Source organism: Cercospora beticola, chromosome 6, assembly GCF_033473495.1.
Source record: "Cercospora beticola chromosome 6, complete sequence".
Taxonomy (NCBI): Eukaryota; Fungi; Ascomycota; class Dothideomycetes; order Mycosphaerellales; family Mycosphaerellaceae; genus Cercospora; species Cercospora beticola.
The window spans coordinates 3,054,206-3,081,110 of record NC_088940.1 but is presented as its reverse complement, the minus strand read 5'-3'; the positions used below and the strand labels follow the sequence as shown (position 1 = coordinate 3,081,110).

At 52.7% G+C, this 26,905-nt stretch overlaps 12 protein-coding genes across 12 annotated transcripts; 6 read left to right on the top strand and 6 right to left on the bottom strand.

The window, feature by feature from the left end:
* Positions 1 to 148: 148 nt before the first annotated feature.
* On the bottom strand, positions 149 to 1,540 carry RHO25_010249 (uncharacterized protein; the record flags this gene model as incomplete). Its single annotated transcript, XM_065603269.1, has 4 exons — positions 149 to 679; positions 743 to 826; positions 888 to 1,342; positions 1,402 to 1,540. The coding sequence occupies 4 exons, from the start codon at positions 1,538 to 1,540 to the stop codon at positions 149 to 151; spliced, it is 1,209 nt and encodes a 402-aa protein (XP_065459341.1).
* A 1,305-nt stretch (positions 1,541 to 2,845) lies between these two features.
* RHO25_010248 (uncharacterized protein) lies at positions 2,846 to 3,598 on the top strand (the record flags this gene model as incomplete). The annotated part of the gene is made up of 1 exon (XM_065603268.1): positions 2,846 to 3,598. One exon carries the CDS (start codon positions 2,846 to 2,848, stop codon positions 3,596 to 3,598), a length of 753 nt encoding a protein of 250 aa, XP_065459340.1.
* Positions 3,599 to 3,634: 36 nt separating this feature from the next.
* Positions 3,635 to 4,015, top strand: RHO25_010247 (uncharacterized protein; the record flags this gene model as incomplete). The annotated part of the gene is made up of 2 exons (XM_023601761.2): positions 3,635 to 3,928; positions 3,980 to 4,015. The coding sequence occupies 2 exons, from the start codon at positions 3,635 to 3,637 to the stop codon at positions 4,013 to 4,015; spliced, it is 330 nt and encodes a 109-aa protein (XP_023454125.2).
* Positions 4,016 to 4,666: 651 nt separating this feature from the next.
* On the top strand, positions 4,667 to 5,697 carry RHO25_010246 (uncharacterized protein; the record flags this gene model as incomplete). Its single annotated transcript, XM_065603267.1, has 2 exons — positions 4,667 to 4,969; positions 5,026 to 5,697. The coding sequence occupies 2 exons, from the start codon at positions 4,667 to 4,669 to the stop codon at positions 5,695 to 5,697; spliced, it is 975 nt and encodes a 324-aa protein (XP_065459339.1).
* Positions 5,698 to 6,334: 637 nt separating this feature from the next.
* RHO25_010245 (uncharacterized protein) lies at positions 6,335 to 6,975 on the bottom strand (the record flags this gene model as incomplete). The annotated part of the gene is made up of 4 exons (XM_023601760.2): positions 6,335 to 6,540; positions 6,596 to 6,714; positions 6,775 to 6,851; positions 6,904 to 6,975. The coding sequence occupies 4 exons, from the start codon at positions 6,973 to 6,975 to the stop codon at positions 6,335 to 6,337; spliced, it is 474 nt and encodes a 157-aa protein (XP_023454126.1).
* A 350-nt stretch (positions 6,976 to 7,325) lies between these two features.
* Positions 7,326 to 9,092, bottom strand: RHO25_010244 (uncharacterized protein; the record flags this gene model as incomplete). The annotated part of the gene is made up of 4 exons (XM_023601759.2): positions 7,326 to 8,273; positions 8,331 to 8,511; positions 8,563 to 8,692; positions 8,744 to 9,092. The coding sequence occupies 4 exons, from the start codon at positions 9,090 to 9,092 to the stop codon at positions 7,326 to 7,328; spliced, it is 1,608 nt and encodes a 535-aa protein (XP_023453895.1).
* A 2,802-nt stretch (positions 9,093 to 11,894) lies between these two features.
* RHO25_010243 (uncharacterized protein) lies at positions 11,895 to 12,769 on the bottom strand (the record flags this gene model as incomplete). The annotated part of the gene is made up of 2 exons (XM_065603266.1): positions 11,895 to 11,997; positions 12,063 to 12,769. 2 exons carry the CDS (start codon positions 12,767 to 12,769, stop codon positions 11,895 to 11,897), a joined length of 810 nt encoding a protein of 269 aa, XP_065459338.1.
* Positions 12,770 to 15,234: 2,465 nt separating this feature from the next.
* On the bottom strand, positions 15,235 to 16,506 carry RHO25_010242 (uncharacterized protein; the record flags this gene model as incomplete). The annotated part of the gene is made up of 1 exon (XM_023601758.2): positions 15,235 to 16,506. One exon carries the CDS (start codon positions 16,504 to 16,506, stop codon positions 15,235 to 15,237), a length of 1,272 nt encoding a protein of 423 aa, XP_023454127.1.
* An 862-nt stretch (positions 16,507 to 17,368) lies between these two features.
* RHO25_010241 (uncharacterized protein) lies at positions 17,369 to 18,205 on the top strand (the record flags this gene model as incomplete). The annotated part of the gene is made up of 1 exon (XM_023601757.2): positions 17,369 to 18,205. One exon carries the CDS (start codon positions 17,369 to 17,371, stop codon positions 18,203 to 18,205), a length of 837 nt encoding a protein of 278 aa, XP_023453619.1.
* Positions 18,206 to 18,511: 306 nt separating this feature from the next.
* Positions 18,512 to 18,735, bottom strand: RHO25_010240 (uncharacterized protein; the record flags this gene model as incomplete). Its single annotated transcript, XM_023601756.2, has 2 exons — positions 18,512 to 18,621; positions 18,675 to 18,735. The coding sequence occupies 2 exons, from the start codon at positions 18,733 to 18,735 to the stop codon at positions 18,512 to 18,514; spliced, it is 171 nt and encodes a 56-aa protein (XP_023453618.2).
* Positions 18,736 to 19,170: 435 nt separating this feature from the next.
* Positions 19,171 to 20,217, top strand: RHO25_010239 (uncharacterized protein; the record flags this gene model as incomplete). Its single annotated transcript, XM_023601755.2, has 1 exon — positions 19,171 to 20,217. The coding sequence occupies one exon, from the start codon at positions 19,171 to 19,173 to the stop codon at positions 20,215 to 20,217; it is 1,047 nt and encodes a 348-aa protein (XP_023453617.1).
* Positions 20,218 to 25,069: 4,852 nt separating this feature from the next.
* RHO25_010238 (uncharacterized protein) lies at positions 25,070 to 26,671 on the top strand (the record flags this gene model as incomplete). Its single annotated transcript, XM_023601754.2, has 2 exons — positions 25,070 to 26,002; positions 26,060 to 26,671. 2 exons carry the CDS (start codon positions 25,070 to 25,072, stop codon positions 26,669 to 26,671), a joined length of 1,545 nt encoding a protein of 514 aa, XP_023453616.1.
* Between the last annotated feature and the right edge of the window lie 234 nt (positions 26,672 to 26,905).

Here is a 26,905-nt window from a genome sequence, read left to right as displayed (position 1 = left end):
TCCTCGGCGATGCATTGATTCTGCATTATGATTCAGGCATCTTGAAGTGTCGCACCTAAGCGCATTATTCATTTCGACCAACCAGAGCGGGCATTGCTTTGCCTCCCACGACATCATAGCAGACATACCTTGAGCTTCAACATCAAAACTATCCTATCGGATCCTGCTTAAAACCTCCTCCCTGTCCTCCCTCCTCCTCTTCCGGCGCAGGCACAACTTGTCCACAGATCGCATTGCCCACCGTGCTGAGTAACGCACTACCATCAGTCGGATCCTCAGGATCATCCTCATCCAAAACAGCCGCCCACTCATTCGCAGCTTGATTGACACCACACTCCCTCGCACCATAGATTTCGCAAACACCACCATTATCTTGCTCTGGTTCACTGTCATCAGCAGATTGTGCAGGACGGAACAAGAAAACTTGAGGCGACCTGACCAGGTCTCCAAAATTACCACGAGCCAGCATGGCGGCATTGCAGCACTGGTAAGCGTTCTCTTTGACTGTAGTGGCTTCGAGTGTAGCGCGGCCTTCAGGAAGCTCGTCGACTGACTCGATGGGTCGACCACTGGCGAGGTTGGCATAGTTGGCAGTTTGAAGACAGACGCCAAAGACGGTCGTTGTCCCGGCAATATTGGTTGAGGTTATAGTGGTGGATACTGTGGTTGGCACAACTCTCTGGAAAAAGGATCTCGTTAGTGGGTGTCGTTGGCGACAAGTATCGCGGCAGTCGCTGCTTACTATGGCCTCAGACGTCCTTGTCTTGGTCGTCGTCGCGGTGACCTTGGCGATCGGGCATACAGTCGCGGTCACAACCTTGGTCGTCTGTGGGTTTGTCTGTGTCAGAAAGGGCTTTGTCGTTCAGTTGGTCAGGCTGTATTTTTACCTTGACAATGAATGTCTCTGGATAAGACGCCTGCTTCTTCTTCGTGACGATCTTGTGCTTGATCTCACACTGCTTGCTTGGAGTGTAAACATTGCACTGAACCTTCTTGGGGTACTGCTTCTGGCTCTTGTAAGCTCGCTTATGAAGGGTGTCAAGCGACCTCCGCCTCATAGTGTTGTTCGTGAAAGTGGACCCTGGTAGAGAAGTTTGCACAGGAACGAATCCAGCGGGCGCGGGGACGACAGTGTCTTGGAACACCTGAACAACGGAAGTGGAGACGGAAGTCGGGGTGGACACATAGTCCTTTGTCGTTGTTACCGTGTTGTAGACCTTCGTGGTGTACGTGTTTGTCTTCTTGTCCGTAACAGTTGTAGTTGAGTATCTAACATCAGTCTTGTACACTTTGGGAGTGGTCGTTGTATAGATCGTCGTCGTGGAGGTTCTGGTGCAGGGCTCTAGAGAATCAAGTCAGCGTGCATTCCAAGTCGTGTTCAGAAATGTGACTGCAACTTACGATCATACGTGGAATACTTGATCTCCAAGTAGCGCGGAGCGTTCTTCGTGGTCATTGCAGTATAACATTCTGTACGGTCCTTGGCCAGCACACCGTTGGCGAGAACTGCCAGAACGGCAGAGAAATTATTGAGCAACATGTTGATGCACCGGTTTGACGGACTTGGGCAGTATCTCGCAGCACCGACTGATGTCTGACCACTCCATCTTAAGGAATCGACTCGTTGCTCTGGCCATGACCAACTGTGCGCCAGATTGAACGGCGGCTCCGTCCTCTAACTCAGAGCATGTTGCGCCAGGCGCCACAAATATAGCCGGCAAGGAAGAGGCTGAAAGCAGATACCGTTCTGCAGGCATTCGAGGATAGTCTAGACGAAAGCAACGGCGCCCGGCCCCTTTGGGCGTATGCTAAAGATGCACGCATCACGTGGCAAGCCTGGTATCAAGGCCGAGAGCACCTCGTGCTGTGGCAGGCCACCCCAATTGGGTACTCCCCAGCGTAGGCGCACGTGGCTGATTAGTTCCACCACCAACGACACGTGCGATGCGGAGTGGCGCTCATCTGGACTTCGGCAGACCGCACATGAATTGTCAGATTTATGTAAGAATAATGTCAAGGGCATTACTGCGAGTCTACCGGTCGACTCTGAAGCCAGATTTACGACGCGCCAAAGCTGCACCATGGCCACGGAACACCCACCCCCAACAACAACATGCGAGTATCGCAGACATCCTGAAGAAATCCCATCCGCGCTTGGCCTCCACGTCTGGCAGTATCGACAGTGCGAGGAGCTGCTGTATGACTGAGCTCGCACGCGCTCCAAGGAACCTGTCTGCCTGACTGCCCGGCAAGCACGCGACATCTCGTCATAAAGCTCAGGTCGATTCCAACACTACAAATCGCAAGTTTTGGTGATCTCTGGCGAATCAGCTTTCCGAGCCATACAAGTGTAACGAATGCGAGCCACGGAGCGCGCGACAAAATGGTCTGAGCAAGCCACAAATGGATATACAATTGTGTAGGGCTTGTGGCTCTCACAGCCGGACAAGGGCGAGATTGGCCGGCGACCACGTGTGTGAGCTTGAGCCGCATCTGTATGGCGGCTCGCGCTGGAGCGTCCATGTCGTCTGCTTGCTCTGTGCAGGCAATGGACGGACGCCTCTTCTCTACGTGTACCAAAAGGCGAGAAATTTACCCCTCTCAGCGATACATGTGGCGCTCAAGTACACATGGCCACCCGCAAGTGGAGCCATTGGCCGCAATGCTACCTGTTGCAACACACCAGAAGCTGCCGCGTGCGGCGGAACCGAGATCGTGCATGAGTACATTCATGGGATCTTAGCCGGTCTGGATGTCAAGATTGATCTATAAGGCGCGGATGGTTCAGTAAGCACGATGCCGCCTGCCTCTCTTCGTACGTCCTTTCAGCGCGTGTCTGCACGACATGTTGTCGCAACTTCTCCTGGGGCTGCTTACCCCAATTCTTTGTCATGCCACTCCAGTGGACTTCGACATTAGTCGGCGAGCTGGCAGCAGCGATCAACCCGAACTTCCAAGACTGAAGCCCGTCGTCCGATGGGATCGAGACCTGGAGGAATGGACCGATCTTGTCCCACAAACTGCGCAGCAGCTCTACTTCGGCTCCGATGACCCAAACGAAAGACATCAGTTCGCTGACATGTCAGGGAACTTCACTGGAAAAGCCGTCGTGTTGCAACGTTCGGCCTTCGTTACTAATGTCAAGTGCACCCCCAAGTCGATCGAGGTCACTCTCTCGAACAACGCCGCCTATTCCATGGTCGAGACTGAATGGCAAGCCGTGGACGACTTCATGCTAGTCACCAACTCCGACTCCTGTGGCCACCTCTCGGAACAGTTCAGTTTCTGGGACGTCAAGACTCTCAAGTTCTCCGCCAAGACGTTGACGGTCAAGGCATCTGTCGACCGGGAGCTCGACATCGGCACTGTGCTTGGTGAGGTGAAGTTGTCCTGGGGCACCTGGGAACCCGGTCCACCTCTGCGTCACACGCCACGAGCAGCAACGGGTCACCGTCTGATGCGTCGTTGTGATATATGGAGCCCCTTGGAGTGCGGCAAGAAAGCCGTGAACTATGCAGTCGACAAGGTCAAGTCGGGACTCAGTGCCGGCGCAGAGCTGGTGCTCAAATACCATCCTGGTATTGTGGTGACGAGGTAAATCGCCGGCAAGGTCATGGAATTTTGGCAGCCTGACATGAAGCTGTCGATTCCCATCGATGTCCGGTTCCCAGAGAAAAGGATCGATACTAGCGCACCAGCTCCTGCGAAGTGGAAGAATCCTGGAGTGTTGAAGAAAATCACCAAAGGTGAAACCATAAAGGGCGTCAAGATTGATGGTTCCGTCGGCCTGTACTACGTCGACTGCCACTTGACAGGAAAGATCAATGTTCAGGGCCGTGCCGAGTTCACCAGTGATGGCCTTTCTGCCCTGTACGCCGCATGCGACGCTGACTTCCAAGGCCAATTTGCCATCGGACTGGCAGCAGAGGTACGTTGAGGCTCTCGTCGCCAAGCATATGACTGCGCTGACACAACACAGGTCAAGATCGACTACGAGGTCGATGTCTGGGCTTGATGACGATGATCATAATGAATATAACCTGCATGTATCTTTAGATGACTTCTACGATTTGAACGACACTCCGATTCGGACGACTTTGGCATTTCATTGGGGCAACATGGCGACACCACGGCTGTTGTCAACAACGTTTGACACACGCCTCATGCCCTAACTTGGATAGCAGCTCATCTGCTGTTGCGGCCGAAGAAGAGACCAGGGCCCTTCAGAGCTTAATTGGCTCTATTCATCGTAGCGCAGAAGCAGGATGTGGACAGCAGGGGTGCAACTCCACCCATATTGCCGAAGTTGACATGCGCACCAATCTCGACCACACTGCTCAATCATAGGCCGCGTGTGGAATCATTCTTGGCAATGCTGTTACCATGCCTTAAGCGCTGCACACTTTGACGCTTTTCCCTTCGGTTCGAAAGCGAGGCGTGGCATGGTACTGACAGCACCCCGGACGGATATCACTAAACACAATCAATCGAGCAGCGTGCAAGACTTGTTGGTCCCCAAATAGCAACGATGTACACGGCATGTATACGTGAGCTTTCTGACTTTGATCTCAAGTGTGTCTAAAGAATGCTAGATAGTGAAGACTGAGTGAGTTCGCGCTCGAAAGACCTGGCCACTCTCCACACCGGCTGAGCTACAAGCACAATCATGGCCTCGGAGTCGAGAATCCCGTTTCGTACCGCAGCTTTGGCAGCCAAACGCAAAATCTTCATCAAAGCCGCTCTGGTTTCTGCAATCATCTACCTACTCGGTACAATCGCAAGCATGAGCTACTTGTGCGGAAGCACCATCAAGGATGAGAACCGATGGCACAATCTCGACATCCTCGCTGTGCATCAAGACTCAGGCAATATCAGCTCCGCGTTGGAGAGCGCATATCAAGACCTGCGTAAAGATTCATTCCCGACAATTATCAAACGCAGTCCAGAGGAATATGTCACCATTGCAGAAGTTCGCCAGTCCGTCTGCCAGGCGAAATACTGGGTGGCAATGTACGAACACAACAGCACTTCAGTCGAGAATTCGCCTACCTCAGTTTCATATACAATGGAACCCGCTGGCCAGAAGCCGCCGAGATCCTTATTGCATCTGCAAAAGATATAATGGATGCTGCGCAGACGGCCTACGAGGCAGAAATGCTTCACAGCGCGAGACGATCCAATATCACCATCGTCGCCACGAGTCCATTCCATGGGTCGAAGTTGAAAATGGAACCCATAGCCGCCACTCGTCTGGTGAGTGATGTCTACATCACAACAGTCAACTTCGTCTTCCCGGTTCTGCTGCAGTTGTTCCTGATCATCACTCTCAATACCCTCTGTCAGAACTTCCAGCTGCACGCACATGTACGGATTCTCGATGTCTGGATGATACGGTTCCTCATTGGCAAATGCTTCACGCTCTTGTCCGCCTTTGTAATCGCAGGCTATATCATCACATTTCGAGACAATTGGGACGTGAGCCCTGCTGCTGGCTTCTTCAGGACTGCAGCGATCTATTGGCTTCTACTAGATGTCAACTGGCTATTCTTTGAAACATTGCTCGGGTCATACGTCGATATGCGATGGTTGTCGCCGTTTATCTTTGCCTGGCTCGTCTTCAATATAGCCAGCACTGCACAGCCGATGGAACTCATACCGGCTTTTTCATCGCGTGGGTTACGCCGCTCCCAACCATAGTGCATTGATGTTGCTCATTCGTGCTTGGTCGGGTTGTGGCGCCGGTTGGGGAGTGGCTCTGCAGGTTCTTCTTGCGTGGTGGATCGTGGGCTCGATCGCATCTGTATTTGGCATTAGGAAGAGATGTCGAGATACAGTGTGAGGACCATCTACATGAGACGATGGCTTGCCCACGTAGAGCATATCGTCATTAAAGATCATACTTCCTGTATGACAATGTCAGCATCTAAGGTCAGGTAGCTGGAATATTCAACTTGACACACTAGCTTGCTCATGTCCTGCATGCTCTGGTTGGCGTGCGTGCGCATTAGACAGATGCTGTTGATCTCGAACTGGGCTACATTCGCTTAGCGATGAAACAGGCCCGCAAGGCCCGTCGCTGAAGCTTCTCAGATTTCTCGACCTGGATCACAAGATGCCCTCGTTCATTCTCTTGATTGAACCCAAACCGTGTCGACGATGACGCTTGAGGTGAGGCACGGGCGAACAAACAGGGCACCATTTGTTTCTATATGCGCACTGAGATAACGATTTTTGTGGTATCGAAGTGTAAGTATGGCCACAGACTACTCCCGGGATCATGCTTGATCAAAGAACACTCGTCTCTGACATCTCACGGATTCGTGCCGAGAGGCTCCTACTCTACGTTACAGTTCTGCTGAATGCGACGCATTGCCTCATAGAACCGATCAACCTCAGGTGAGATGTACTTTGGACGGAACCATGCTTTCTCGAAATTGACCGTAGCTTCCTGCAGATCTTTGCGCAGTTGCTCAATCGTATAAGTAGTCCCATCAACAGTAATGTGGTAGAACTCGGTATTTTGGCCCCCGAAGCAGTCGCCTAGTTGATCTGCATTAGCTTTTGCTGCCTTAGACACGAGTTGACTGATTCTTACGTAGCGCATACTCCTTGAAACACACCCTTTCGAGGATTTTCCCGAACTGTCTCCTGTCCTTGCCCTTCGCATCGAAATCTTGTATGTAGCCAGGGCAGTCGTTGGTGTTAGCCACCTGGCTACAGGTATAGATGATCAGTACTTGGCCTAAGCAGGTGCCTGAAGTCAGAAGCTCTTACAGAAAATGTGTTTTATGCGAGGAGTAGTCTCGTTTTCCGTCACCGATCTTGACCTCAAAACCCTTCTGGCCCTGATACTAAGATGAAGGTCAGCCGCCGGCTGAAGTGTCGCGAAGCGTATTTGAGTACCACGTGGTAGTCGAGCTGGTGCCACGGATCTGGCGTTACAAGCATATAAATAGACTTCTCAGAGGAGGGCATGGTGTCGACGATTCGAGCGCAGATGATGAGCTACATGGCCTAGCAGGCAACGAGTCTTTTACGTCGGTCCGTGTTGTACAAGGCTGCTGACCGATGCGCCACGCTGCATATCATACGACGCACTTGAGAGAGCCCGAATGCGCTGTGCCCTGGCAGTTTGATGCACGATTTTCCTTTTCCAGAACTCAAGGTGGGATCCGAGGCGATCCAGAGCTGGCGGTTGGCGCCACGCCCGCAATTCAGGGCTGTAGAACAATTGACCAGACCTGGAAGTTGGTGCGGCAATCTTGAGACCAAGGACGTACGATATGATCGCCTGCAGCCTCTGCCTTCCAGTATGATCTCAACATCTATCGTTCCTCCAAAGACGGTACCCGACCAAGTAGGAACTCTAGATGGCGATACGCTGCAGCTCCATTATACTGTGGCACAGCATGTCCAGCACCCGTTTGTTCCACCCATGTCAACCCACGCTCAGAGTGCGTCTTGCCCAATACGCCAGCGCCCGCAAAATTGAGATCACCGCATTGCTCACTTCCCAGCGAGCTGCTGTCGCAGATGTCCTGGTCAAAGTACGGCACCACAAAAAGCTTAGACGGCCTGCTCTGAAAACCTTGCGCTCCGTTCCACGTCATATTCTGGATCGCCATCAAGGTACCATTGGGAGCGAACTGGAAATCCGAGTCGCCTGCCACTATGATTGTGCGGTTATTCTTTTCGATCATAGCTGCGAGCGGAGCCTGATCGACGCCTGCGTCGGCAAGCGATGGCCATTCACTGGCATCACTCGTCAGAACATCCGTTCGACAAGTCGACCAGCTGATGTCGGGAGCGTTGATGGCCCGCTGCACATCGCTGCGATTGAAGTACACCTGTGCTCCTGGCGCAACGTACTGAAACGTGTATGGAAAACCGAGTGGGTCGTACAAGATCGGGCATGCGTCGGTAACATGGTAAGAGTTGAAGCACGGGTTGGCCAGCATGGTGGCATCGAGGATCGCAGACCACGTGTCACACCCATCGCGATACTCAAGTCCGTCTGGAGGTGTGCCAAAAGGTCCTTGAGGAGGTGGGAAGGTCAAGTGAGTCTCCATCCACTCTCTGTGGCCGCAAGCTTCCGAAGCATTGCGTATAGAGGTCATGAAAGTCTCGTTCAGGTTAAACACCGGAGCCCAATGATCGACGAAAGGTACAGATGGAATGAGCTGTGATACTGAAGACCATACAACAGCCGGACTGTACAGCAATGCACCTTGTAGGTTGAAGTAAGTGGTGTCATTTGCTTCGTGCATGGCGTTCTAGAACAATTCATCAGTTGTTGCAGAGCTTCCTGATTGCAATTCCCGTCCACTTACGGCAGTGTATGAGATGTAGAAGCCAGCGTACGACTCGCCAGTCAAATAGATCTTTCGGCCATGGAAGCCAAAAGTGTCAATGAAATTGCGGAGCCAGCCCATAAGATTTCTCGCCACGTCCTCTTCACTTTGATCTGTAGGCTCCGAGTTGGAGAAGCCCGTCCCGAGTGGTTGGTCTAGCCTGTGCCTACGTGTCAGTATCTGGAGACAGAATTCTGCCATGGGACCCTACCAAACCATGTTTGTGAGCTTGTTCCAGCTGAACTTGTTCGGAACGGGCTTGTAAGTGCCATATTTCCACGACAGAGGACCATTCTCTTGCAAGAAGCCTGCAAGACTGGAGCATCCTGGACCGCCATTCACTGGACGTTCTCGTCAGCGGAAGATAACTCAGCGTTTCCAGAAACACTTACGCCATATCGTGATCTCATCACTTGCAGCTGGATCCGAGGATGGCGAGAAGAAGAAATACAGCTTGCGTGTCTCGTTGGCCTCCTGCGAAATGGGCAGCTGACCAGCGAAAGCCTGTCCAATGTCGAAATCTACGTCGGGCAGCGCAGTTCCATCAACCACAAATCTGGAGGTGTTTGTGTTCACGGGGACGATCTGATCTGCTCGGTCGCGTAACCGTGATGGCCCTTGATGTTCTGGCCGAAACTGTCGTTTCTGGTACTTCCGGCTCCAGCCATTCGGTCCGGACGCTCCGGATACCAGAGCCACTTGGCTGCAGAAACAAACGACTGCAGCAGTGTTCAGCAACATGGTGAGAACAAGCTCACTGCAACAAAGCTTACTCGGCGCGGCGGATGGGCTGCTCTTATGGACTCGGGCTCATGAGGAAAGAAGCAGTCTTATTGTGTCCCGACGAGACCTTGTGCAGATACGAACACTAGTCACTCATGGAGATCTAGCGTGGGGAAGTCGAAAGGGTGAATCGGCAAAACCCCAGCTTCGTGAAAGAGCAGTAGCATCGAGAATGGAGAGCATCCTGCAATTCCAACACTGGCTTGACCATCTTCAGGCGACAGAATGAGATGATGAGACTTCGGACACAGACTATCGATGACAGATCGGGGCTTGCGGAGAATGCAATGTCGAGAAGAGGTTGAAGGTGGACTGAGCTGCGGGAGATGAAGGTGGTTTGGCCTGCAACGGCGGCATCGGCACTTCGGAGTGCGACATTTCTCCGCCTGACTTCCTCCTTGGAGTACTCCTCACCATCCACACTTACTTGCCCAGCCTGCACGCACACTTTGGCCAACTCGATTGCGGTTTGAGAACAGCGGAATAGGCCATGAGATTGCAGAAGCGTTTCCGGCCGATGTTGGAGGCTTGCTCTGCTACCACACCTACCAAGTCATCATCAGCCGTGACATGGCTGCCAGCGGATCATGAATGATCTGACGAACGTACCAACTGCCAGCTGAACATGATGCTGGAGCAGAGCTGAGCAGGTAGCTCAGCACAGTCTCGGTGGAGGAGAAGCAAGAATGGACTGGACAGCAGTACGACTGACCAGGAACTCCAGTAGCATTATTCTTATTCATTGCTCATTCTTCGCTTCGGCATTACATGTCCTCCATCAGCTCCTCACCTCTTACATTATGAGGACGGCCATGCCCATGGCAGCGACCAGAGCTCCAATTCCGACAACTGTCTGGCTTGTCCTCTCTGCACCGCTGCCACTTCCACCGGATGTGCTACCTGATCCTCCGCTGGAGCTGCCGCTCGACCCACCGCTCGAACTTCCTCCAGATGTCGAGCTGGGCGTCGGACCGCTGGTGCCGCTCGCGACGCCTACGCTGTCATCATCGCTATTGTCATTGTCGTCGCTGGAAGCCGCAGTCGAGGTCGCAGCTCGGGAGCTCGTGGATGTTCTCGTAGAAGTTTGGGGAGCAGGAAGTGTAGCCGTTGGAACGTAGCTGGAAGAAGTCGCGATCGAGTCGTGATCTTCATCCTCATCATCTGGGCAATCGCTTCCGAAGCAGATGCAAGGCTTCTCGGTGGCTGCAGTGGCATCGGGATCGCAGTAGCTGCCGGAATCGCAGCATCCATCTAAACAGCAGCCGCCAAAAATTGGGCACTGTGAACAAGTCAGTCCATCGCCGCTGAGGGGCTGCAGTGAGAACGTCGAGAATTGTTCAGGTCGTCGACAACTCAAAAGCAGCGAGCAAAACCAGAGGGGAGACTCACGCATCCATTTCCATCTGAGCAAGCCTCTTGCGCGACGCCACACTGGCCGCTCTGGCCCTGTCTCCTGAAGAGACCGAATGGATTTTCCAGAGAAGGTTTCATGATAGCCGCCAGGCGTCTTCGCTGAACCTGCTGCTGCCCATCGGTCGCGCTGGTTGCAACGACACTGAGAGCCAGCGTGGCGACGGTGATGAAGCTTGAGCAATGCATTGTTGCGAAAGAGTCTGAAGTGCTACTCAGCGGTATAAAGTGATGTTTAGAGAAGCAAGAGCTAGAAATGGACCATACTTATATGCAGGAAACCACGCGAGGCTGTGCCTGATCTGCAAGTCGACTTGAGCGGTATAGGCCTAGTTCGCTAGGCAAGCTCACCTTTTTTGTGGTGGCTGCCTCGAAAGCTAAGCCTCCAAACATGGTCGGAGCTGAAGCCCTACACGGTGATCTGCAAGATCGACATGTGTTCCCAAATCGGTATGTGTAGAGTGTCGCAGCTTGCGGTAGCAGAAGGACAGCATACCTGCATTCCTCCCGCACGGTTGACACTTCAACAACCCCAATTTGCCTCCACTGACTGCACCTCAAATGATAGTTCCGAGTTCGAAGAGTTCAAGCACCATTTCCACATGATCTCGGCTGGAATGCTTGTCGGCTAGCTTGTTCCACGTTGTTCGCATTCGCGTTGCAGATCAAAAAGCGGTATAGCTCGAGGCCGCAGCGCTACAGCCGAACACGCCAAATCAATAGCTATAGGTTGTGGCGTTGAGGTACTCGCTTCCACTCCTTGGCATGTTCCTGTGTAAAGAGTCATACCATTCACAGCGGTGGGAGGCACAGAGTGCTGCTGCGCCTGGCATATTCCGAATGGCACGTCAATGGCTGATGAGGCTGAGCGATATCAATACTGAAGTCAAAATGCCCGACCTGGATGCCGCAAAGTCTTGACGCAGCGATACCCGTGAATCGATCGTAAGTTCCGTTGCTATTTGCAAGCGAGATCGGGCTTGCGGCAAGTCCGTCGCAACAGGGACACCGCCTCAGGAGTAGCAGAGTGAAGGGCAGCACTCAATGAACTGGCGTGAGACAGATCTTGCCTTGCAGCAGGAAATCATAACTCGTCCCATCTCAGGCCAAACGAGGTAAGGGTAACGACAGCACAGGAAGGAGAGTAAGTTCAATAGCGTTCTTGCTTATCCGTACGCCACGCTGAAGGCCAATAACAAAGCCCCAGAATTGGAAGAACAACAAGCATGATCCCATACTGTCGCTGTGATGCACTGTACCGAAGCGTGATACCACTTTCCATCTCTTTGCTTCCCACTCAGGCTTTGAGCAGCCTCATTTATCTTACATTTCCCTCGCAGATCTCTCACACTACTTGCGCTTTTCGTCGAGATATCCTTCCGGTTTCGTGGTGCGAAACTCGCCAAACCCAAGCGCGATGAGTACATCCAACGGCAAACTCCTCGGTGCCTCACTACACGAAAATCAGCCTTTACAACATCCTACTACAAGCCCAAGGCGAAAAGGGGGTTTACACACCTATGCAGAACCTGCTTCGTAACCCACATATTGACCCTCGAAATCACACCAAGGACCAAGAAGTACACCGGAATCGTATTCGCCCAGTTCGCCCATACCAGAGTCACCGGCACCGAAGTCAAATGCACCATGGCAGATGCATCCACCTCGGGGTAGAATTTCAAGCCCAGAGAAAACAAGAACCCAGCACGAATCGTCACAAACCAGAAAAGAAACGCCATGGAAGTCGTATACCATTCGGGCGACTGTGTCGAATACGCCTGCCAAGTCGCAAAAGCATACATCGGGACCACAGTTTGAAACGAAGACTTCCAAAGTGTAGACTTCCACGGAGTTCGTCGAACAAGATACCATGAGGAGAAAGCCTGCGCCAAGTTGAGGATCAAATCGAGTTGCGTCGAAGTGGGTTTCGATTCCGTCGCCAGTCTCCAAAGATGTCGTACAACGATAGCTACGCTGACAAGAATGTGAAAGACGAGCATTTGCGGAGGAACATAGCCTATGATTTTGCCCATTTTGCTTGTCGGGAAGCCTCGCAGGAATGAAAGGATTCGTGGGACGAGGCCGAGGTATGCGATTGTTGTGAAGATGAGTTTTACTCCGCCGTCAAGCTGGGGGAGGTGTTGAGGGGAGAATCGTCCAAGATCCTGAGAACCGACTGCGCTGGTCCATTTCGACGAACTGGAAAAGACGTGAGAGCTGTTCATACTGGCAGTTAAGATTTCTGAAGCCGTTGTTGTTGAAATTGCAGCTGGGTGCTAATCATTTGTGTCCAGGTATATTTTCTGCAACCACTGCGTATACATATACAGCAGACGATGACGACCTCCAGCACGACGACGCGTTGTACTGCTTTCCAGACCAGAAAACAACATTGGCGATGGATCTGCAGTAGTCGTGCACGTCAGGGTACCTTTATGTTCACTAAGCATTTACCTTTGCGATCTAAAATTGACATCACTTCTGCCTACAACACACACCTTTTCACTACAGCATCCTCTTGATCTGCTGTACAGATTTCCTGTTTCATATCAAAGTAGGTCAAGAGACCACGCTGGCGCGTACGTATACTGCACGGGACCGGACTAATTCACCTCCGTGAAGACACATTCACGATTTGCAGCTGATGGGAGGCCTTCAGGAAACGAAGAGTCTAGATTCTCATCACAAGGTACAGGCTCTGGTGAGTAGTGACCTCCCGCCTCAAGATTGCCATATTCGGAGAGACTGCATCTCATCAGACTTCATCACAAGAGTGCATGATCTGGTAAGCAAGAGATTTCTCCGCTCTGATGTTGTGATCGTCCCGCGCATCTGGTTGTTTCGTGCTGCCGAACAATGGTCGCTCCCATGTTTGTCGCCCGCTGAGCACGGAAAGCTAGGCAGTAGTGGCCAGTCTGTCGAGGAGCGGCCAAACAATCTAGTGGAATAGCTCGGAAGTACACATACCGTGACCACACTCCTTCCATCCTACCTCCCCCATCATCACGCTCCCCATTTCCAAAGATCTTTCCACAGAAGCAAAAATTCCTCAGCCCTAAAACTCACGTAACAATCCAGATTTTCTAAACCACCCACACCTCTCCATCTTCTAGCATCTTACCTGCATACCTTGCTGAATCGCAGCATGTACTCTCCCATCCAAGCCGCAAGAGTGGTATCAAGCTCGATCCTGAAGACATATGATCGATCGAATGCAGAGCTTGGCAAGTCTTGTCTTGCTGTGTGTGTGAAGAATTGAGCCGCTCCGTGTTGTACGGCCGTATGCCAAGAACAGAAGGATGTCCCTGGAGGAGGTGGATGACTGATCAGAGGTCTCAAAGCGGAAGAGATCGGCGCCCGCGTCGACGATAGATAGGTCGAGCAGAAAAGGAGACCTGGAAAGCGTCATCTGATTTCTTGCTCGTGACAACTTTTGGAGTATCAGCACCAGAAAGCAAAGTCAGCAAAAGGTACTCAAAATGTGCAACATCATGGGCACAGGCTCCATGACAGGAATACGAATCCCGATAAGCGGCAGCAACGCGTGTAGAAGTGGAGAAGAACCGCCGAAGACGAAGCTGGAGACCTGGTACCTGATGTTTGGGTAAGTACATAAGCCAGATACATCCAGCTCTTCGATAATTCTCCGACCAAACATTACTCATCAATAGTACGCCATCATCCTTGTCCATCCATACCTTGCCAGTCATCTCCATTCATGTAAGGCGTCCCGCCTTCCTTCTTGCCAAAATAAATGCCGAAGTAGGAACACACCCAAAATGGAAGCTGCAGGTCCCAATCGCAGCCCAGTCAGGCACAGCCACCCGACGCAATCTGTTGGTGCACCGTTCGACCTGAAGCCATAGGCGCACAAGAGTAAAAGGTGGACATACGAAGTAGGTGAGAGTGGCCATTGTACAACGTCGATCCGACATCGCCACAACCATCATAGGGCTGAAGAAGAGAAGACATGTCATCATGCATGCAAAGCCGTATGCATGCGCTGTCGATGGCCTGTACCGCATCGCAGCAGTATATCACGCAAATGCTCAGCTTGTCGCTGCGGAGATCCGAGATTTTCAGCCCATCATGAGGTCACAAATTGTGTAACAATCGTTCCACCTCACACGTCGCGGAGCATCGGCGGCGGCAACTGATGAAAGCGCGAACCCATGGCAGATCAAGTCTGACTTGCAGATGAGTCTTTCATCTGACGCGGTGAATCACAACTCGCCATTGCGCCCGCGCTCTTCGTAGAGAAAGGCGGTGGGTGTCCGCATCCGTGCCGCTGTCTGCAATCTGATCCAGATTTCGGCGATGGAAACAGTCATTGCGGAGCCTGTGTGCATTACATCGCCGCGATAGCCCGATCGAAATGAGCCGTCCGCCATCCTCATTCAGCTCGGCGGAACCATAGTTGTGGAAGCATTCCTCCGAAGACACTCGTGAAAGTGATCTCTGATTCTTGGCACATTTTATGCTGTCAAAAATTGCGACTCGAGCGATCAAGACGCCCAAGTGACGCAGCAATGATTGTGTCGCACTGAGGCTCCGAAGATGTGAAAGCAGTGTTCCCGAAATAGAGCTTGGCGGGACTCCTCGGTCTCCGAGACCAAGCTCACACCATTTGGCAGGTGAGCCTTCGTTTCTGGCTTCCAGTGATGTATTTCAATACGACCGATCCGTTCTCTCAGTCAAATTCACTCGGACTGACATCCAAGTGTTTGTGCGCGTAGCTCAAAACATCGCTCTTGAGGTCCAGCTTGGTAAAGCCCGGCACCTTCAAGCCTTGAATTTCTCCTTGAATAGCCGTAGACACCATGAAGCTCTCCTCGTACGATTGGATCTTCATGCGGACATCGGTCACTTCTTGACCATTCATGTGCACCTCGACGTCATCGACCTCTTCACCCCACTGCCCATGCGTGCTGCATCGCGCAGGCATGCCGGGCTTCGGGGATCGGACATTGAAGAATTCGAGCTGTTTCAGCCAGGGCGCGAGTAGTGCTTCGCCGGCCAGCTTGATGTAAGCTTCCTTGTAGCAGAAAAAGGTGTAGAATCTCCTCAGCTTAGCATCGACCAGCAGATCCGAGTTGAAGGTGACACGCTTGCCCGCAGGTGTTGTGAGGGTGATTTGCTTGTTGCGCTTGATCTCTCGATCGTGTCTGCCCAGTTCGTCTCTTGTCAGATGTGTGCCGTCCAGGAGCGTAACGTAGTCCACGTCATATTTCATGGTCCATCTCTCTTCGTCGGAGAAGACAAAATCGTAGATGTCGACCCAGCCGTCCAGTCCTTCCTGATCAATGGTCCGGTAGTCGTCTCTCTCGTTCACACACACAATGTCAACGCCCACCATGACGTTGGTGGAGAAGTTGGTGCCGGGCGAGATGTAGCCTTCGATGCTCCCACTCGGTGTGTACTTGTGTCGCTTCTTTCCATTCCAGCCGATCAGCGCCACCAATCCCGCCTGATGCGACACATTGAAGTCGATACCCTCAATAGGCCGCCCGGCCTCGTCTACAGCACAAGGCTTTCCGTGCTTTGCATCCCCTTTCCTCGCCAGTTTGACCTCGCTCCATGGAATGTCCAGCGCTTGACTGATAAATAGCCGCTTCAGCAGCGCAGATCCCAGTGACATCTTTGCATCTTGAGCAAACATCTTGCCTGAGATGGTCTTCTGCTCGGCCGCGGAAATCAGACTCATGGTATCGGCCGCGCCGGGCATGTTCCAGATGTGCTGACCCGAACGAGCGGTGGGCCATAATGAACGCATGTCGAGGAACCAGCACACGATCTCGCCATCATCGGCCGGCGTCTCGACGTGTGAGGAGTGTGAGGAGAAGGTGTTGGCAAGGCCGGTCATGAGGGAGGAGATGTCGGGGAAATTCGTCGTCAAGGCATGAGGAAGGCGCTGTGTGATCGAAGGGCCGCGCTTGCGGGAGGAGATGAGTCCCGTGGCCATGGTGTCGGTGGAGAGATCCCTCGTGAGGGACGACGGCGAGGAGGAGACAAAACGGGCGCGGTGTGGTGAGGAGTGGTGTGGTGCTGTATTCCTCCGATGAGAGGTCGAGCAAGACTCCGAAGCTCAGACGTCGGCGGTGGAGGCTAGAGTTTCGAGTAGTTTCCGACCACGCGGTGATCGCTATGATGCCACGGCGGGGATCTTCACAGCACAAGTATGCGTCGGCTGGCGGTGGATGGAGGGGGCGGAGGGCGTGGCAGTGAGGAGCGGTGCAATGGGGCGGAGGATTGAGTGATTGCTGGACTGGACTGCCCGTCTATTCATAGCCGCCCACGCCTCGCTTCAGCACCGGCAATCAATAATGCAGCGTGCACAACTGCGCTGTGCTTTGTGCTTCGCCGGTCATCGATTCGGGAGTCCCGAAAACGTGATCGGCGCTGCATTCCCGAATCCTGTCTTGCCTTCTACTCACCACGCTCCTCTTCCAGCACGCCGCCCGCCCGATGCGCGCCGCCGTGACGATGTTGGTGCGACGGTACCGCCTCATGCGTCTCCCGCCATGTCAGTAGGTGCGATCAGTACAGAATTCGGGCGACAGCAGAGAACATGCCGAAGAATCATCCCCGTCCAGATTTCGATGGCATGTGCAGCACCCACTTTCCTCTGCGCGTCATGTGTGCATTCTCCTCCTCCACCAAGACGCCGCCGACAATGACTTCACGCCCTATCGGACCAAGCCGTTGCGAGTCCTTCTCGTCCGCGACCATTTTCGTGACTCACTCCCGCGGCCAAGCGATCATATAGAACATAGTTCCCTTCCATCGCCCCCGCCAATGCACATTCCCGGCGATACGACGACACCATGACAGGCTCCCACTCCTCCCCCGCCCTCACCATCGGCGTGCTGGCCCTCCAAGGCGCCTTCGTCGAGCACATCACCCTGCTCCGACAAGCCGCGCCGGCACTGACTGCCGAGCACGGCCTCCACTTCACTTTCATCCAAGTCAGGACGCCCGAGCAGCTGGACCGATGCGACGCTCTCATCCTGCCTGGAGGCGAGAGCACCGCCATCTCGCTCATCGCCGAACGATGCCGTCTCCTCGAACCGCTCCGAAACTTCGTCAAACTGCAGCGACGTCCCACCTGGGGGACATGCGCAGGGCTCATTTTGCTGGCTGAGGAAGCCAACAAGAGCAAGGCGACAGGGCAAGAGCTGATCGGAGGGCTAGACGTGCGCGTGCAACGCAACTACTTTGGCCGACAAGTCGAGTCTTTCGAGGCAGCGCTGCAACTGCCCTTCCTTGGACCGGATCCCTTCCACTCCGTCTTCATCCGAGCGCCGGTGGTAGAGAACATCCTGGCGTCGTCCGCGAAAGATGTCACGACGGAGATTGTAGAGAAGAGTGCGGGCGAAAGCAAGGCCATTCGCCCCAGCATGCCCAACCGAGCGGATACTGTGTCTGCCCCACAGATAAAGGCGACTTCAGCACCAGTGGAGATCTTGGGAAGGCTGCCCGGGAGGGCAAAAGCGATCAAAGACAAGACGAGCACGGCGGAAGAGCTGGGAGAGGAGGGCGATATCGTCGCTGTGAAGCAGGGCAACGTGTTTGGCACATCCTTCCACCCAGAATTGACGGGCGATGACAGAATACACGCCTGGTGGTTAAGGGAAGTCATTAAAAGCAAGCAGGCCACCTGAACAAATGCGGGACGACGCATCTTCATGAACAATATACAACGCGGGAGACGCCGAGTCTGTGGACGTGGCATCTCTGTTGGCCGGACTCTTCCCTTCAAACCTGCCTGCAACCACAGCCTCGAACCAAGAGGCACCTCCCCGCCTCTCACACTGCTCACCCGGGGCACCGGCATCACGTTCGGCGTGTTCAGCATCTCTTCGCTTGTTACTCCGACGCAAACGCCACGGTGTCGCAGAAGAAAGTATCAGAAGGCGGAAGAGCACGCAACTCCAAAGTTTTGTCCTTGCCGGGGATTCAGCAGGGTATTAACAAATCGGTAGCCTGTGCAGACTGCGCGTGGGGGTCCAGAGGTTGTAGAAGTCGTAGAAGTTGTGGAACTTGTGGTCGTGGTCGTAGTTGGAGTTGTAGTCGTTGTCTAGCAGACTCAGGATCAAATCATGGATCCGGAAAGTGTGAATGTTCTCTTACCGTCGTTGTGGTCGAAGACGTGGTGCTTGAAGTCGTGATGCGTGAAGACGTGGTAGTTCATTGAGATGAGTGACGCCACACGGCAACGCCTCTCCCCAAATCCAGACACACCTAGGCCCGGTCAAGACAGTTGCACGTGTCGGAGCGATCGCAGGCGGAGGTGTGTATGTTGGTGGAGTTGACGCACAATACTTCTCGATGCGATATCGCATCCTCGGCTGATCGCGCTCAGAGAGGTGGTGAGCATGTGTGAGGTCCCTCCGTCCTGCAGGAAGATACGAGGAGGAACAGCTGAAGCTGAAGATGTCCACAAAGATGCATCCGAGGCAGCCGCTCGGCCATAACGCTTCCCTCGGCCGAAGCACCACGCACGAGGACGCTGTGCTTCGTGCGAACAGCAGGCAGCGGACATGCAGTGCAGTATACAGGAAGACGAAGTGAATCAAGACCAAATGACGAAACAGATTGTTCAGATCAGTGACCGCACTGCGTCAGCATGCCTTCTACGCTTGCCGTCGTGAGCCAAAGTGGCGAGTCACTCAGCTTCTACGATATCGACTCGGGAGAAAAGACCGGGCACTTGCCAAGCCTCATCGCCGAACCGCACGAGCTATGTTACGATGACAGAACTGGCTTGTTGTATGTGACACATGCATATGCACACGGATGGTACGTGGCGCACGGCGAAGACGGGAAGACAATCAGTGTCATCGATTGCAAGCAGCGAAAAGTAGTCGACACAATCGATATCAGCCCATACGGCGGACCCCACTATGCCGTCCTGGACACATCACGAGACATCCTGTATTCATCTGTGGAAGCCGGGCTGGATGGGCGAGGTGGTATCATTGGAATCGACCTGAAGACCAAGAAGATCATCCAAGCCATCCCATCAGGCGCAAAAACACACTGGTTTGTCATGACGCCCGATGACAAGAAGGCATACACCTGCAACAAAGAAGCTGGCTTCGTCTCAGTCATGGACCTCCGCAAAGGTCGGGTGACCACGAGAATCGATCTTCCGGGAGGCTGCGAACAACCTGGAATCTCGAAGGATGGGCAATATGCCTACTTTCCAATCCCTACGCCGAAAGCATCCAACCACTGGCACTCTTCGGTCACTGATGCGGAGTCTGCTGTGATAGTCATCGACACTTCAACCAACAACATCACCACCACGATCCCTATTCCTTGCAGCGGCCTTACAGTCCACGTGGACTCTCTCGACCGCCTTCTCGTAGGTCAATTTCGCCTTGATCGCACACAAACCCCGCCCAAACACCTTTCCGGAAAGTTGAGTATCTTCTCCGGCCCAGACAAGGACTTCATCCACCTGGCCACACTAGATACCGATCTTGCACCTCTGACTGTAACGTCGACTCCCGATGGCAAACATGCCTTTGCGGCGAACATCTTCTCTGGAACAGTCACCGTGGTTGATATGGGAAAACTGGAAGTGGAGAGAACAATCGAAGTGGATGTGGTGCACAGAACAGACAAGAGCATGCATCAGGGAGCGCATGGGATGGCTGTGATTGCTTGAACATATCCCCGAACCATCGGCAAGCGAAGCTCGAACGACGGTTTAAGCCTGCTCGATAGGACGCCCAATTCTGGCCCGTTCGAGAACACTGTTTGTTTCCCAAGACCAGCACCTCACAAGGGCTTTGGGCGCATAGCAGTGTAAGACCTAATGGTGTCACACGCCAACAGGGTGCGGTAGAGCATCGATCAAGCCTGAGTCGGTGACTGAAGTTACGTGCGAATGGATGAGAGGCCACCAAACTTAGTCATCAAAACAATAGTCGTAGTGTGGGCTAGAGGCCTGGGACTGGTCCTTCAACTCGAGATTTTGACCTAGTGCTTCAAAAATCCCACAGTACCGCCGAACACCATCTACATCTACATATAACCGACTCGTTCCACTTCTTCGAACACCCCAAACAATTGAAGTTGTTCGGTCCCCCTTTTCACTGCTCGTCTCTCACGATCACAGCATACACCGCATCGAATCACCCAACAAATTCCACGATGGAACTCACATTACCAATCACACTAGCTTTTTCCATCCTCCCCGGATTGGCATGGGCACAGATCAATGAAAACGACTTCTACGTACGTCCACTGACGTTCCACGTCCATCTTCAAGACACCTCAAATCCATGAAAGCATAGTAACAATTCCAAAAACACAGTACGCATGCGACACTCGAGACCGGACTCCAGGAGTAGGAGCAGTATGGGGCAATGGACAGTGCGCTAAAAAGGAGGAAAAGTGATGATGTAAGGATGGCTGTGTCTCCGTGTAATCCGGCAAGTGACCTCGACTCCTCGTACAACTTTCCAAATTGCGAGAAACTGAGCTTTTCTGTTGTTTGACAGGGCCATGCGTGTCTGAACCAAGCCAGTACATGCTTTTTTGATTGGGAATGGTGATTCTGGAGCGAATTGTGTTTGAAGTGGAAAATTGCAGTTTGGATCGGGCAAACGTGTAGATTTCTGTTAAAGGAGGTTGTTGGTGAGGAATTTATGCAAGGGATCTGATGTGTGGGGATGTGGTTGGAAGCATCACTTATGATTAGGTCCTACCATGCCAAGTGTTGTCGCAACGAGCTTCGAGACGGCATGAAGTCACAGCATTTGTACCTTCGTAGCTGCAGTCTCTCAAGCCCGCGAATGAGGGTATTGCACCCCACACTAGAAGAGAGGCGTCGTCCGGCCCAGGACAGCGTGATCTAATTCCCTCGCCTATGTTAGGAAACGGCGAGGCAAAGAACGAGCAAGTAATGGTCTCGATTGAGATTGAGATGCACGACGAAAGTTACAACATGTCCTCTAAAGCCCCGAAACTCGGCAGCTTACATGTACATGAGTGCTGGTCAAAGAAAACATGCGGCCACGTGAGGGCACGCTTAAACGCTCAAATGCCTTCCAAGACGTCCAAGGAGAATCCCAATCGCCTTTACTGTTCCCGGTAAAAAAGCAGAGGACTCTGCTAGCTATGGTGATACAAAGAGCAGCAATCGGCAAGCTCTTCCGCAATAGCACGTCAAATGATGACGCGCCATCTTTCTCGATTGTCAACACGAAGACCGCAGCCGCCACTGTACCAGTAGCAACAGATCCATACAAGTACTTTCGCGGTCCAGTAATCCTGTAGCATTTTTTGGCCATCAAGTTGGACTGTGCTACGGCCCACATGCCAGAGATCGCGTACTGGAGATGAGTCTCTGCGGGAGACGTAGCTTTCAATGCGATCAGTACTAGCGCGGAACAAATAGCAAAGTCTAGGGACTTCGTTGGTTGAGTGGCGTCGCCTTTATTCCAGATCCTGAACACATTCACCATGGAGATAATGAAAGAGCCGATGGCGATTACTTGTAAAGCGATAGCAACTATGTTGTTGGACCAGAAATTCATCGTTTCCGTTGGAGATAGGTCGGTCTGAGATGCTGCGTCTTGCGCGGGTATTGCAGCGGCGAAAGCGATGGGTAGAATAGAAGTCATGCATCCTGCGACGAGCATTGTATAGAAGGTCGTGAGCCGTCTGATAGTCTTTCGCAATCCACTCGCGGCCCGCGGCGGCAAAGACACCTCGATGCTGTATGGCAGCTCCAAGGCCGTTCTCGGTTGGCGAGTATGGTTAGATGCTGTGCCTCCTCGCTCGTTGCAACTTGTCTCGTGATTGTTCGTCCGTGTCGGGAAAAGGCCTGCTTCTATCCTCGAGAGATGATCGTTGACTTTGTTCGCGGAGTTGAATCAGCCTGGCGAGCAACAGAATTGATTCCAGACCAAGCCGCAATTGCAGTAGTCCTCAGTCAGAGGTCGACAACAGTACTCGCCCTCACGCCGAGCAACAGACCCATGGAGATTCCATCGCGCTATGGGCGCCACTGCATCCATGTTCTCAACAGATGCGTTGCATGTCCTCGCACGCAGAGTCCACAAGGACGCTAGGTGGCAGATCCTAAGCAATTGAGACCAGTTCTCAGATGAAGGTCTTGCTGAAATTCTAGCAAGCTCGAGCGGATCCTCTGATCCGATACGCAGGATCGCATGGAAGGTGTTGACGAAAGATTCTGTCGATGCGCGACTGCTCCAGATGGTCTCGTCGTCTTCCGCGATGGGTCTGCAAAGTGTTGCAAGGCCGCATGTCGCGTTAGCAAATGGAGTGATGTGAAAGAGGGTTTTGCTGTATAATGCAAAGTTGCACAAACTCGGTCGTTCGAAGACGCCCAAATGGTGATTAAGCCGCCCGCTGTTCGTCCGATTAGAGAGTGGCCAAGGTCTGCAGAGAATTATGCGAGAGGCACGGGACTCACATGGCACTGTGTCGCGCTGAAGCCTTGTAATACCATCGAAAGGCCACTTGGGACCAACTGTTTGTATGCTTCTCCTTCTCGCCTTGCCTGGAGGCTCTTCGTAAATGAGGGTCGTGGTCGTCTCTTGCCGTCGCTCGGATTGAAGTAGGTTGTGTATACACTTCTTCCAAGGTAAAAGGCCCCAAACAAGCTGTGCAGAGGTAAGTGACGATGAGGATCATGCGACATTTGAAGGTCTCCGCGAATGTGCTGCGTGGTGGCTGATCCAAACCCTTGTTTTCTGCAGCTCAGCCTCGTCGATCCTCCAGGCGGTGAGAAATGCACACCTCATGCTTTCTTGCTACAAACACTGGAGGTCATCGCAAGTCAGCCCAATATAGCATTCCACTTCCTGCACAGACTCTTGATACCGTATCACGCCCGTGGACCCGCAAGCAGGACACAACGCGCTACTCGCATCATCGCCTGATGGGTACATCTACCTGACTTAGCCCAGGCACACGCAACCATAGAAGCTCTTATGAAGCGAAGACTTTCACCATACTCCACAATATGAAGCCCCGGCGGATGGTGGCAGACGCAGAGCAAGAGGCTTGTTATTTTGAATCCGAGGTGGACAGTGGATACCCACAGCCATTTCCAATACAGCCCTCGGCGGTCGAAAGCGGCAATGACACGAAGAGCTCGTCAGTGGAGATCGCTGGTCTCGAAATAGATGCGAGCGAAGACTTCTACACTCGAAAGAGGCATGCCCCACGACGGCAGTGTACAACTTGGTGGGAGACACAAGGATGGTCCTCCTCGATAAAGACTGGCAGGTATCTTTGCCTGCTATTGTCGCCATGCTCAGCTGTATTGATCAACTTATACGCGAGCTCGAAAGGAACACAAAGAGAGCTTACCAGCCTCCCAAGCAGATACCTCCAAGTAAGCCGCATCCGAGGTGTCGTATCTCATCGAGCTAACGAGAGCCAGAGCATTCCCCAAATGCCAACATGGATCGCTGAGCCCGGGCCAGACCTATTCGTCGCCTCTTCACTGTCGCTTTGCATGCTGATGATTACGCATCGCTCTCTTCATAGCCATCACGATCATCATAGATGGCTCGTCGCAGGCTGTCTGGGCCTCGCATTGCTACTCGGGTTGATCATGCGAATGAGCACGATAGCGATGCTCTTGTACATGCTCCCGTGGGGAATATGCTTGGGACTCTTCCTTGCGGAGTTGATCATGGTCCGCTTGGTGGATCTGCCGGAAAGTGTTCAAGCAGAGAGTGCACATGAAGCGAAGTTTATAAAGAACCTCGAGTCGTGAACTCACGCTTGACCAGAAGGCGTGTTGAGCATGCGGCTAGGTGCCTGTCTACCGCCGGAGGGCAAGACGGAAATAGAAGCAATATCGCGCTCCTCGCCGGCGAATTCCAGTACTTCCTGCTCGTGTCTCCCACTTTTGAAGCATTGTCCAGGCTTTCTGCCTCGCGAAGCGACACAGGCGTATGATCAAAGTCGCGCCGAGAAAACGCAAGTTGTCGTTGTTTCTTGATTTCCGATTCTCTGTTCACGCTAGGCCTGTTTCCATTGCAAGTCACGGGCCAGGAGTTGATGACAGGAAACAGCGGCAAGATCGAATTGGCATCGCCACGGCCGGCAGCCGCCGGACACTGCTACTTTTCATTGTCCCCAAAACGGCAATGTTCCCCGTAGCGCACCCAACTCCACTTTGACACACGAACGCACATGCAAACGATCTACGGACTTCCTCACATCCTGTGTGGCATGTCACATGCAGACCCTGCTCGAGCTTCTGTGGAGCGAACCCCATCCGTGCTCATTCGAGACGTGCCTGGCGGCTTCGATTGTGGAAACTATGGCCGCAAAGTCTTTCTTGCAACGGCACATGATGCGTGCAAAGCTCCATAGACAAAGTACCAGAGGACAGAGGTAAGTTGCATATAACGAAGGACTCGAGAAGCTGATGCACACAACTGATCTCCCAACTCCTCACACCATCACCTCATTCCCTTCTTAGTTCCTGCATTGCTACCTTGATATCTACAGAGATAGGCGGTCGCAAAATGTACGGCCTCGTGTTTGCCATTGGAGCACTCACGTTTGGTGTGCTCCTCACTCTCAGCATATGGACTCTCGATTATTTCCGCGACCCCAGGGGTCTACGCAGGTACCCTGCCATGACCTGGATCTCCGGCATCACGAACGCTCCATACCTTCTCCTCAGCTACAGAGGCTTCCGATCCAAACACATGCTCGAGCTGCATCGCAAGACTGGCCACAAGATCATTCGTACAGGTCCCACAAGTCTACACTTCAGCGATCCTCGTGCAATCAAAGACATCTACGGCCACAGTTCGAAGTGCACTAAGGACGACCAGTATGCCGTGCAAGCAGGGTCACACATGCATCTGGCCGATGTTGTGGACAAGCCTGAACACGCTAGGAAACGAAAAGTGTTATCTTCAGCCTACGCACTGAAGAACCTCGAAGGCTGGGAATTCAAAGTCGCCGACAAAGTCGAAAGGCTGATTGCTCAATTCGACAAGCGTGCCGATACAGACGAAGTCATAGACTATCGGCCCTGGAACAATTACTTTACCATTGATGCGATTGCTGATATTGGTCTGACACACCGAATGAACTTGCTCGACAACGGTAACGGGAGGACGATGTCGATGGCTCCAAATGGAACAACTTACGAAGTTGACTTCCGCGAATGCCTTTACGCCAACAGTCGAGCCACATCGGTGTTCTGCTACTCTTACGACTGGTACAAGCGTCTGACAAAGCTCAGCAAGTTATCGCCCTACTTCAATCGCCTATGGAAGCTGAACGACGATTGGGATGGCATTCCGAGGTATCTTGCTGCGCAGCGCCTCCAGCGATATCAAGCAGGTGAGAAAGGAGACGATTTCTTCCAGGCCTTGATGGAAGACCGCAATGGCGATCCACATAACCTGGAGTGGGGTGAGATCGTCGCTGAAGTCACGATCATGGTAAGTTTTCAGTTTCCCTTTCTCAAAGAACATGACATGCTGACTCCGCCGTCACAGATGAACGCTGGAAGCACCACAACAGCCATCTCCATGGCCAATGTCATGTACCAACTCCTCAAGAACCCTTCCAAACTGGCCAAGCTTCGACAGGAGATAGACGAAACACTTGATGACGATGAAGAAGTTGCTCCCTACGAAAAAGTGAAATACTTGCCATACCTCCGTGCCTGCCTCGACGAATCGCTCCGTCTCTTCCCGCCAATTTCTCATGGCCTCACACGTGAAGTACCACCGGATGGGCAAGCAATTGCAGGCGAATACATCGCCGGCGGTACCACAGTAAATGTCAGCGCCTTCATCGCACATCGTGATGAGACCATCTTTCCAGATCCCGAGACTTTCAATCCTGAGCGATGGCTTGGCGAAGCTGGCAAAGAACTTGGACCATATTTTATCGCCTTTTCCGCGGGAGCAAGAGGCTGCATTGGGAGAAACATTGCATATCTAGAGCAAACGGTACTATTGGCAAGTATGCTCCATCGGTATGAGTTTGAGTTGGCGGATCCGAAGTTTGAGGTTGGGAGGTATGAGTGGCAAAATCTACATTTGACGGAGTTGCCTGTTCGCATACGGAGACGGAATAAGGCGCATATTGAGGTGGTTCCATGATCAGCTTGTTGTTGAGCTTTGTTGTAGCATTTGTTGGCGATTGAGAGAATTATATGTTTAAAGCGCAGCTAGATGTGAGAGACCAAAGGGCACTGAATCATGACAGTCGAACATGAGCCACAGTGTCATCAGGTATGGATCAAGTGTGTGGCCCTCGCCATCGCGATCATGATGAGATGAACAATTACGATGCACCATGATCCAAGTTACTCTGACGCATTTGCTTCATGATGA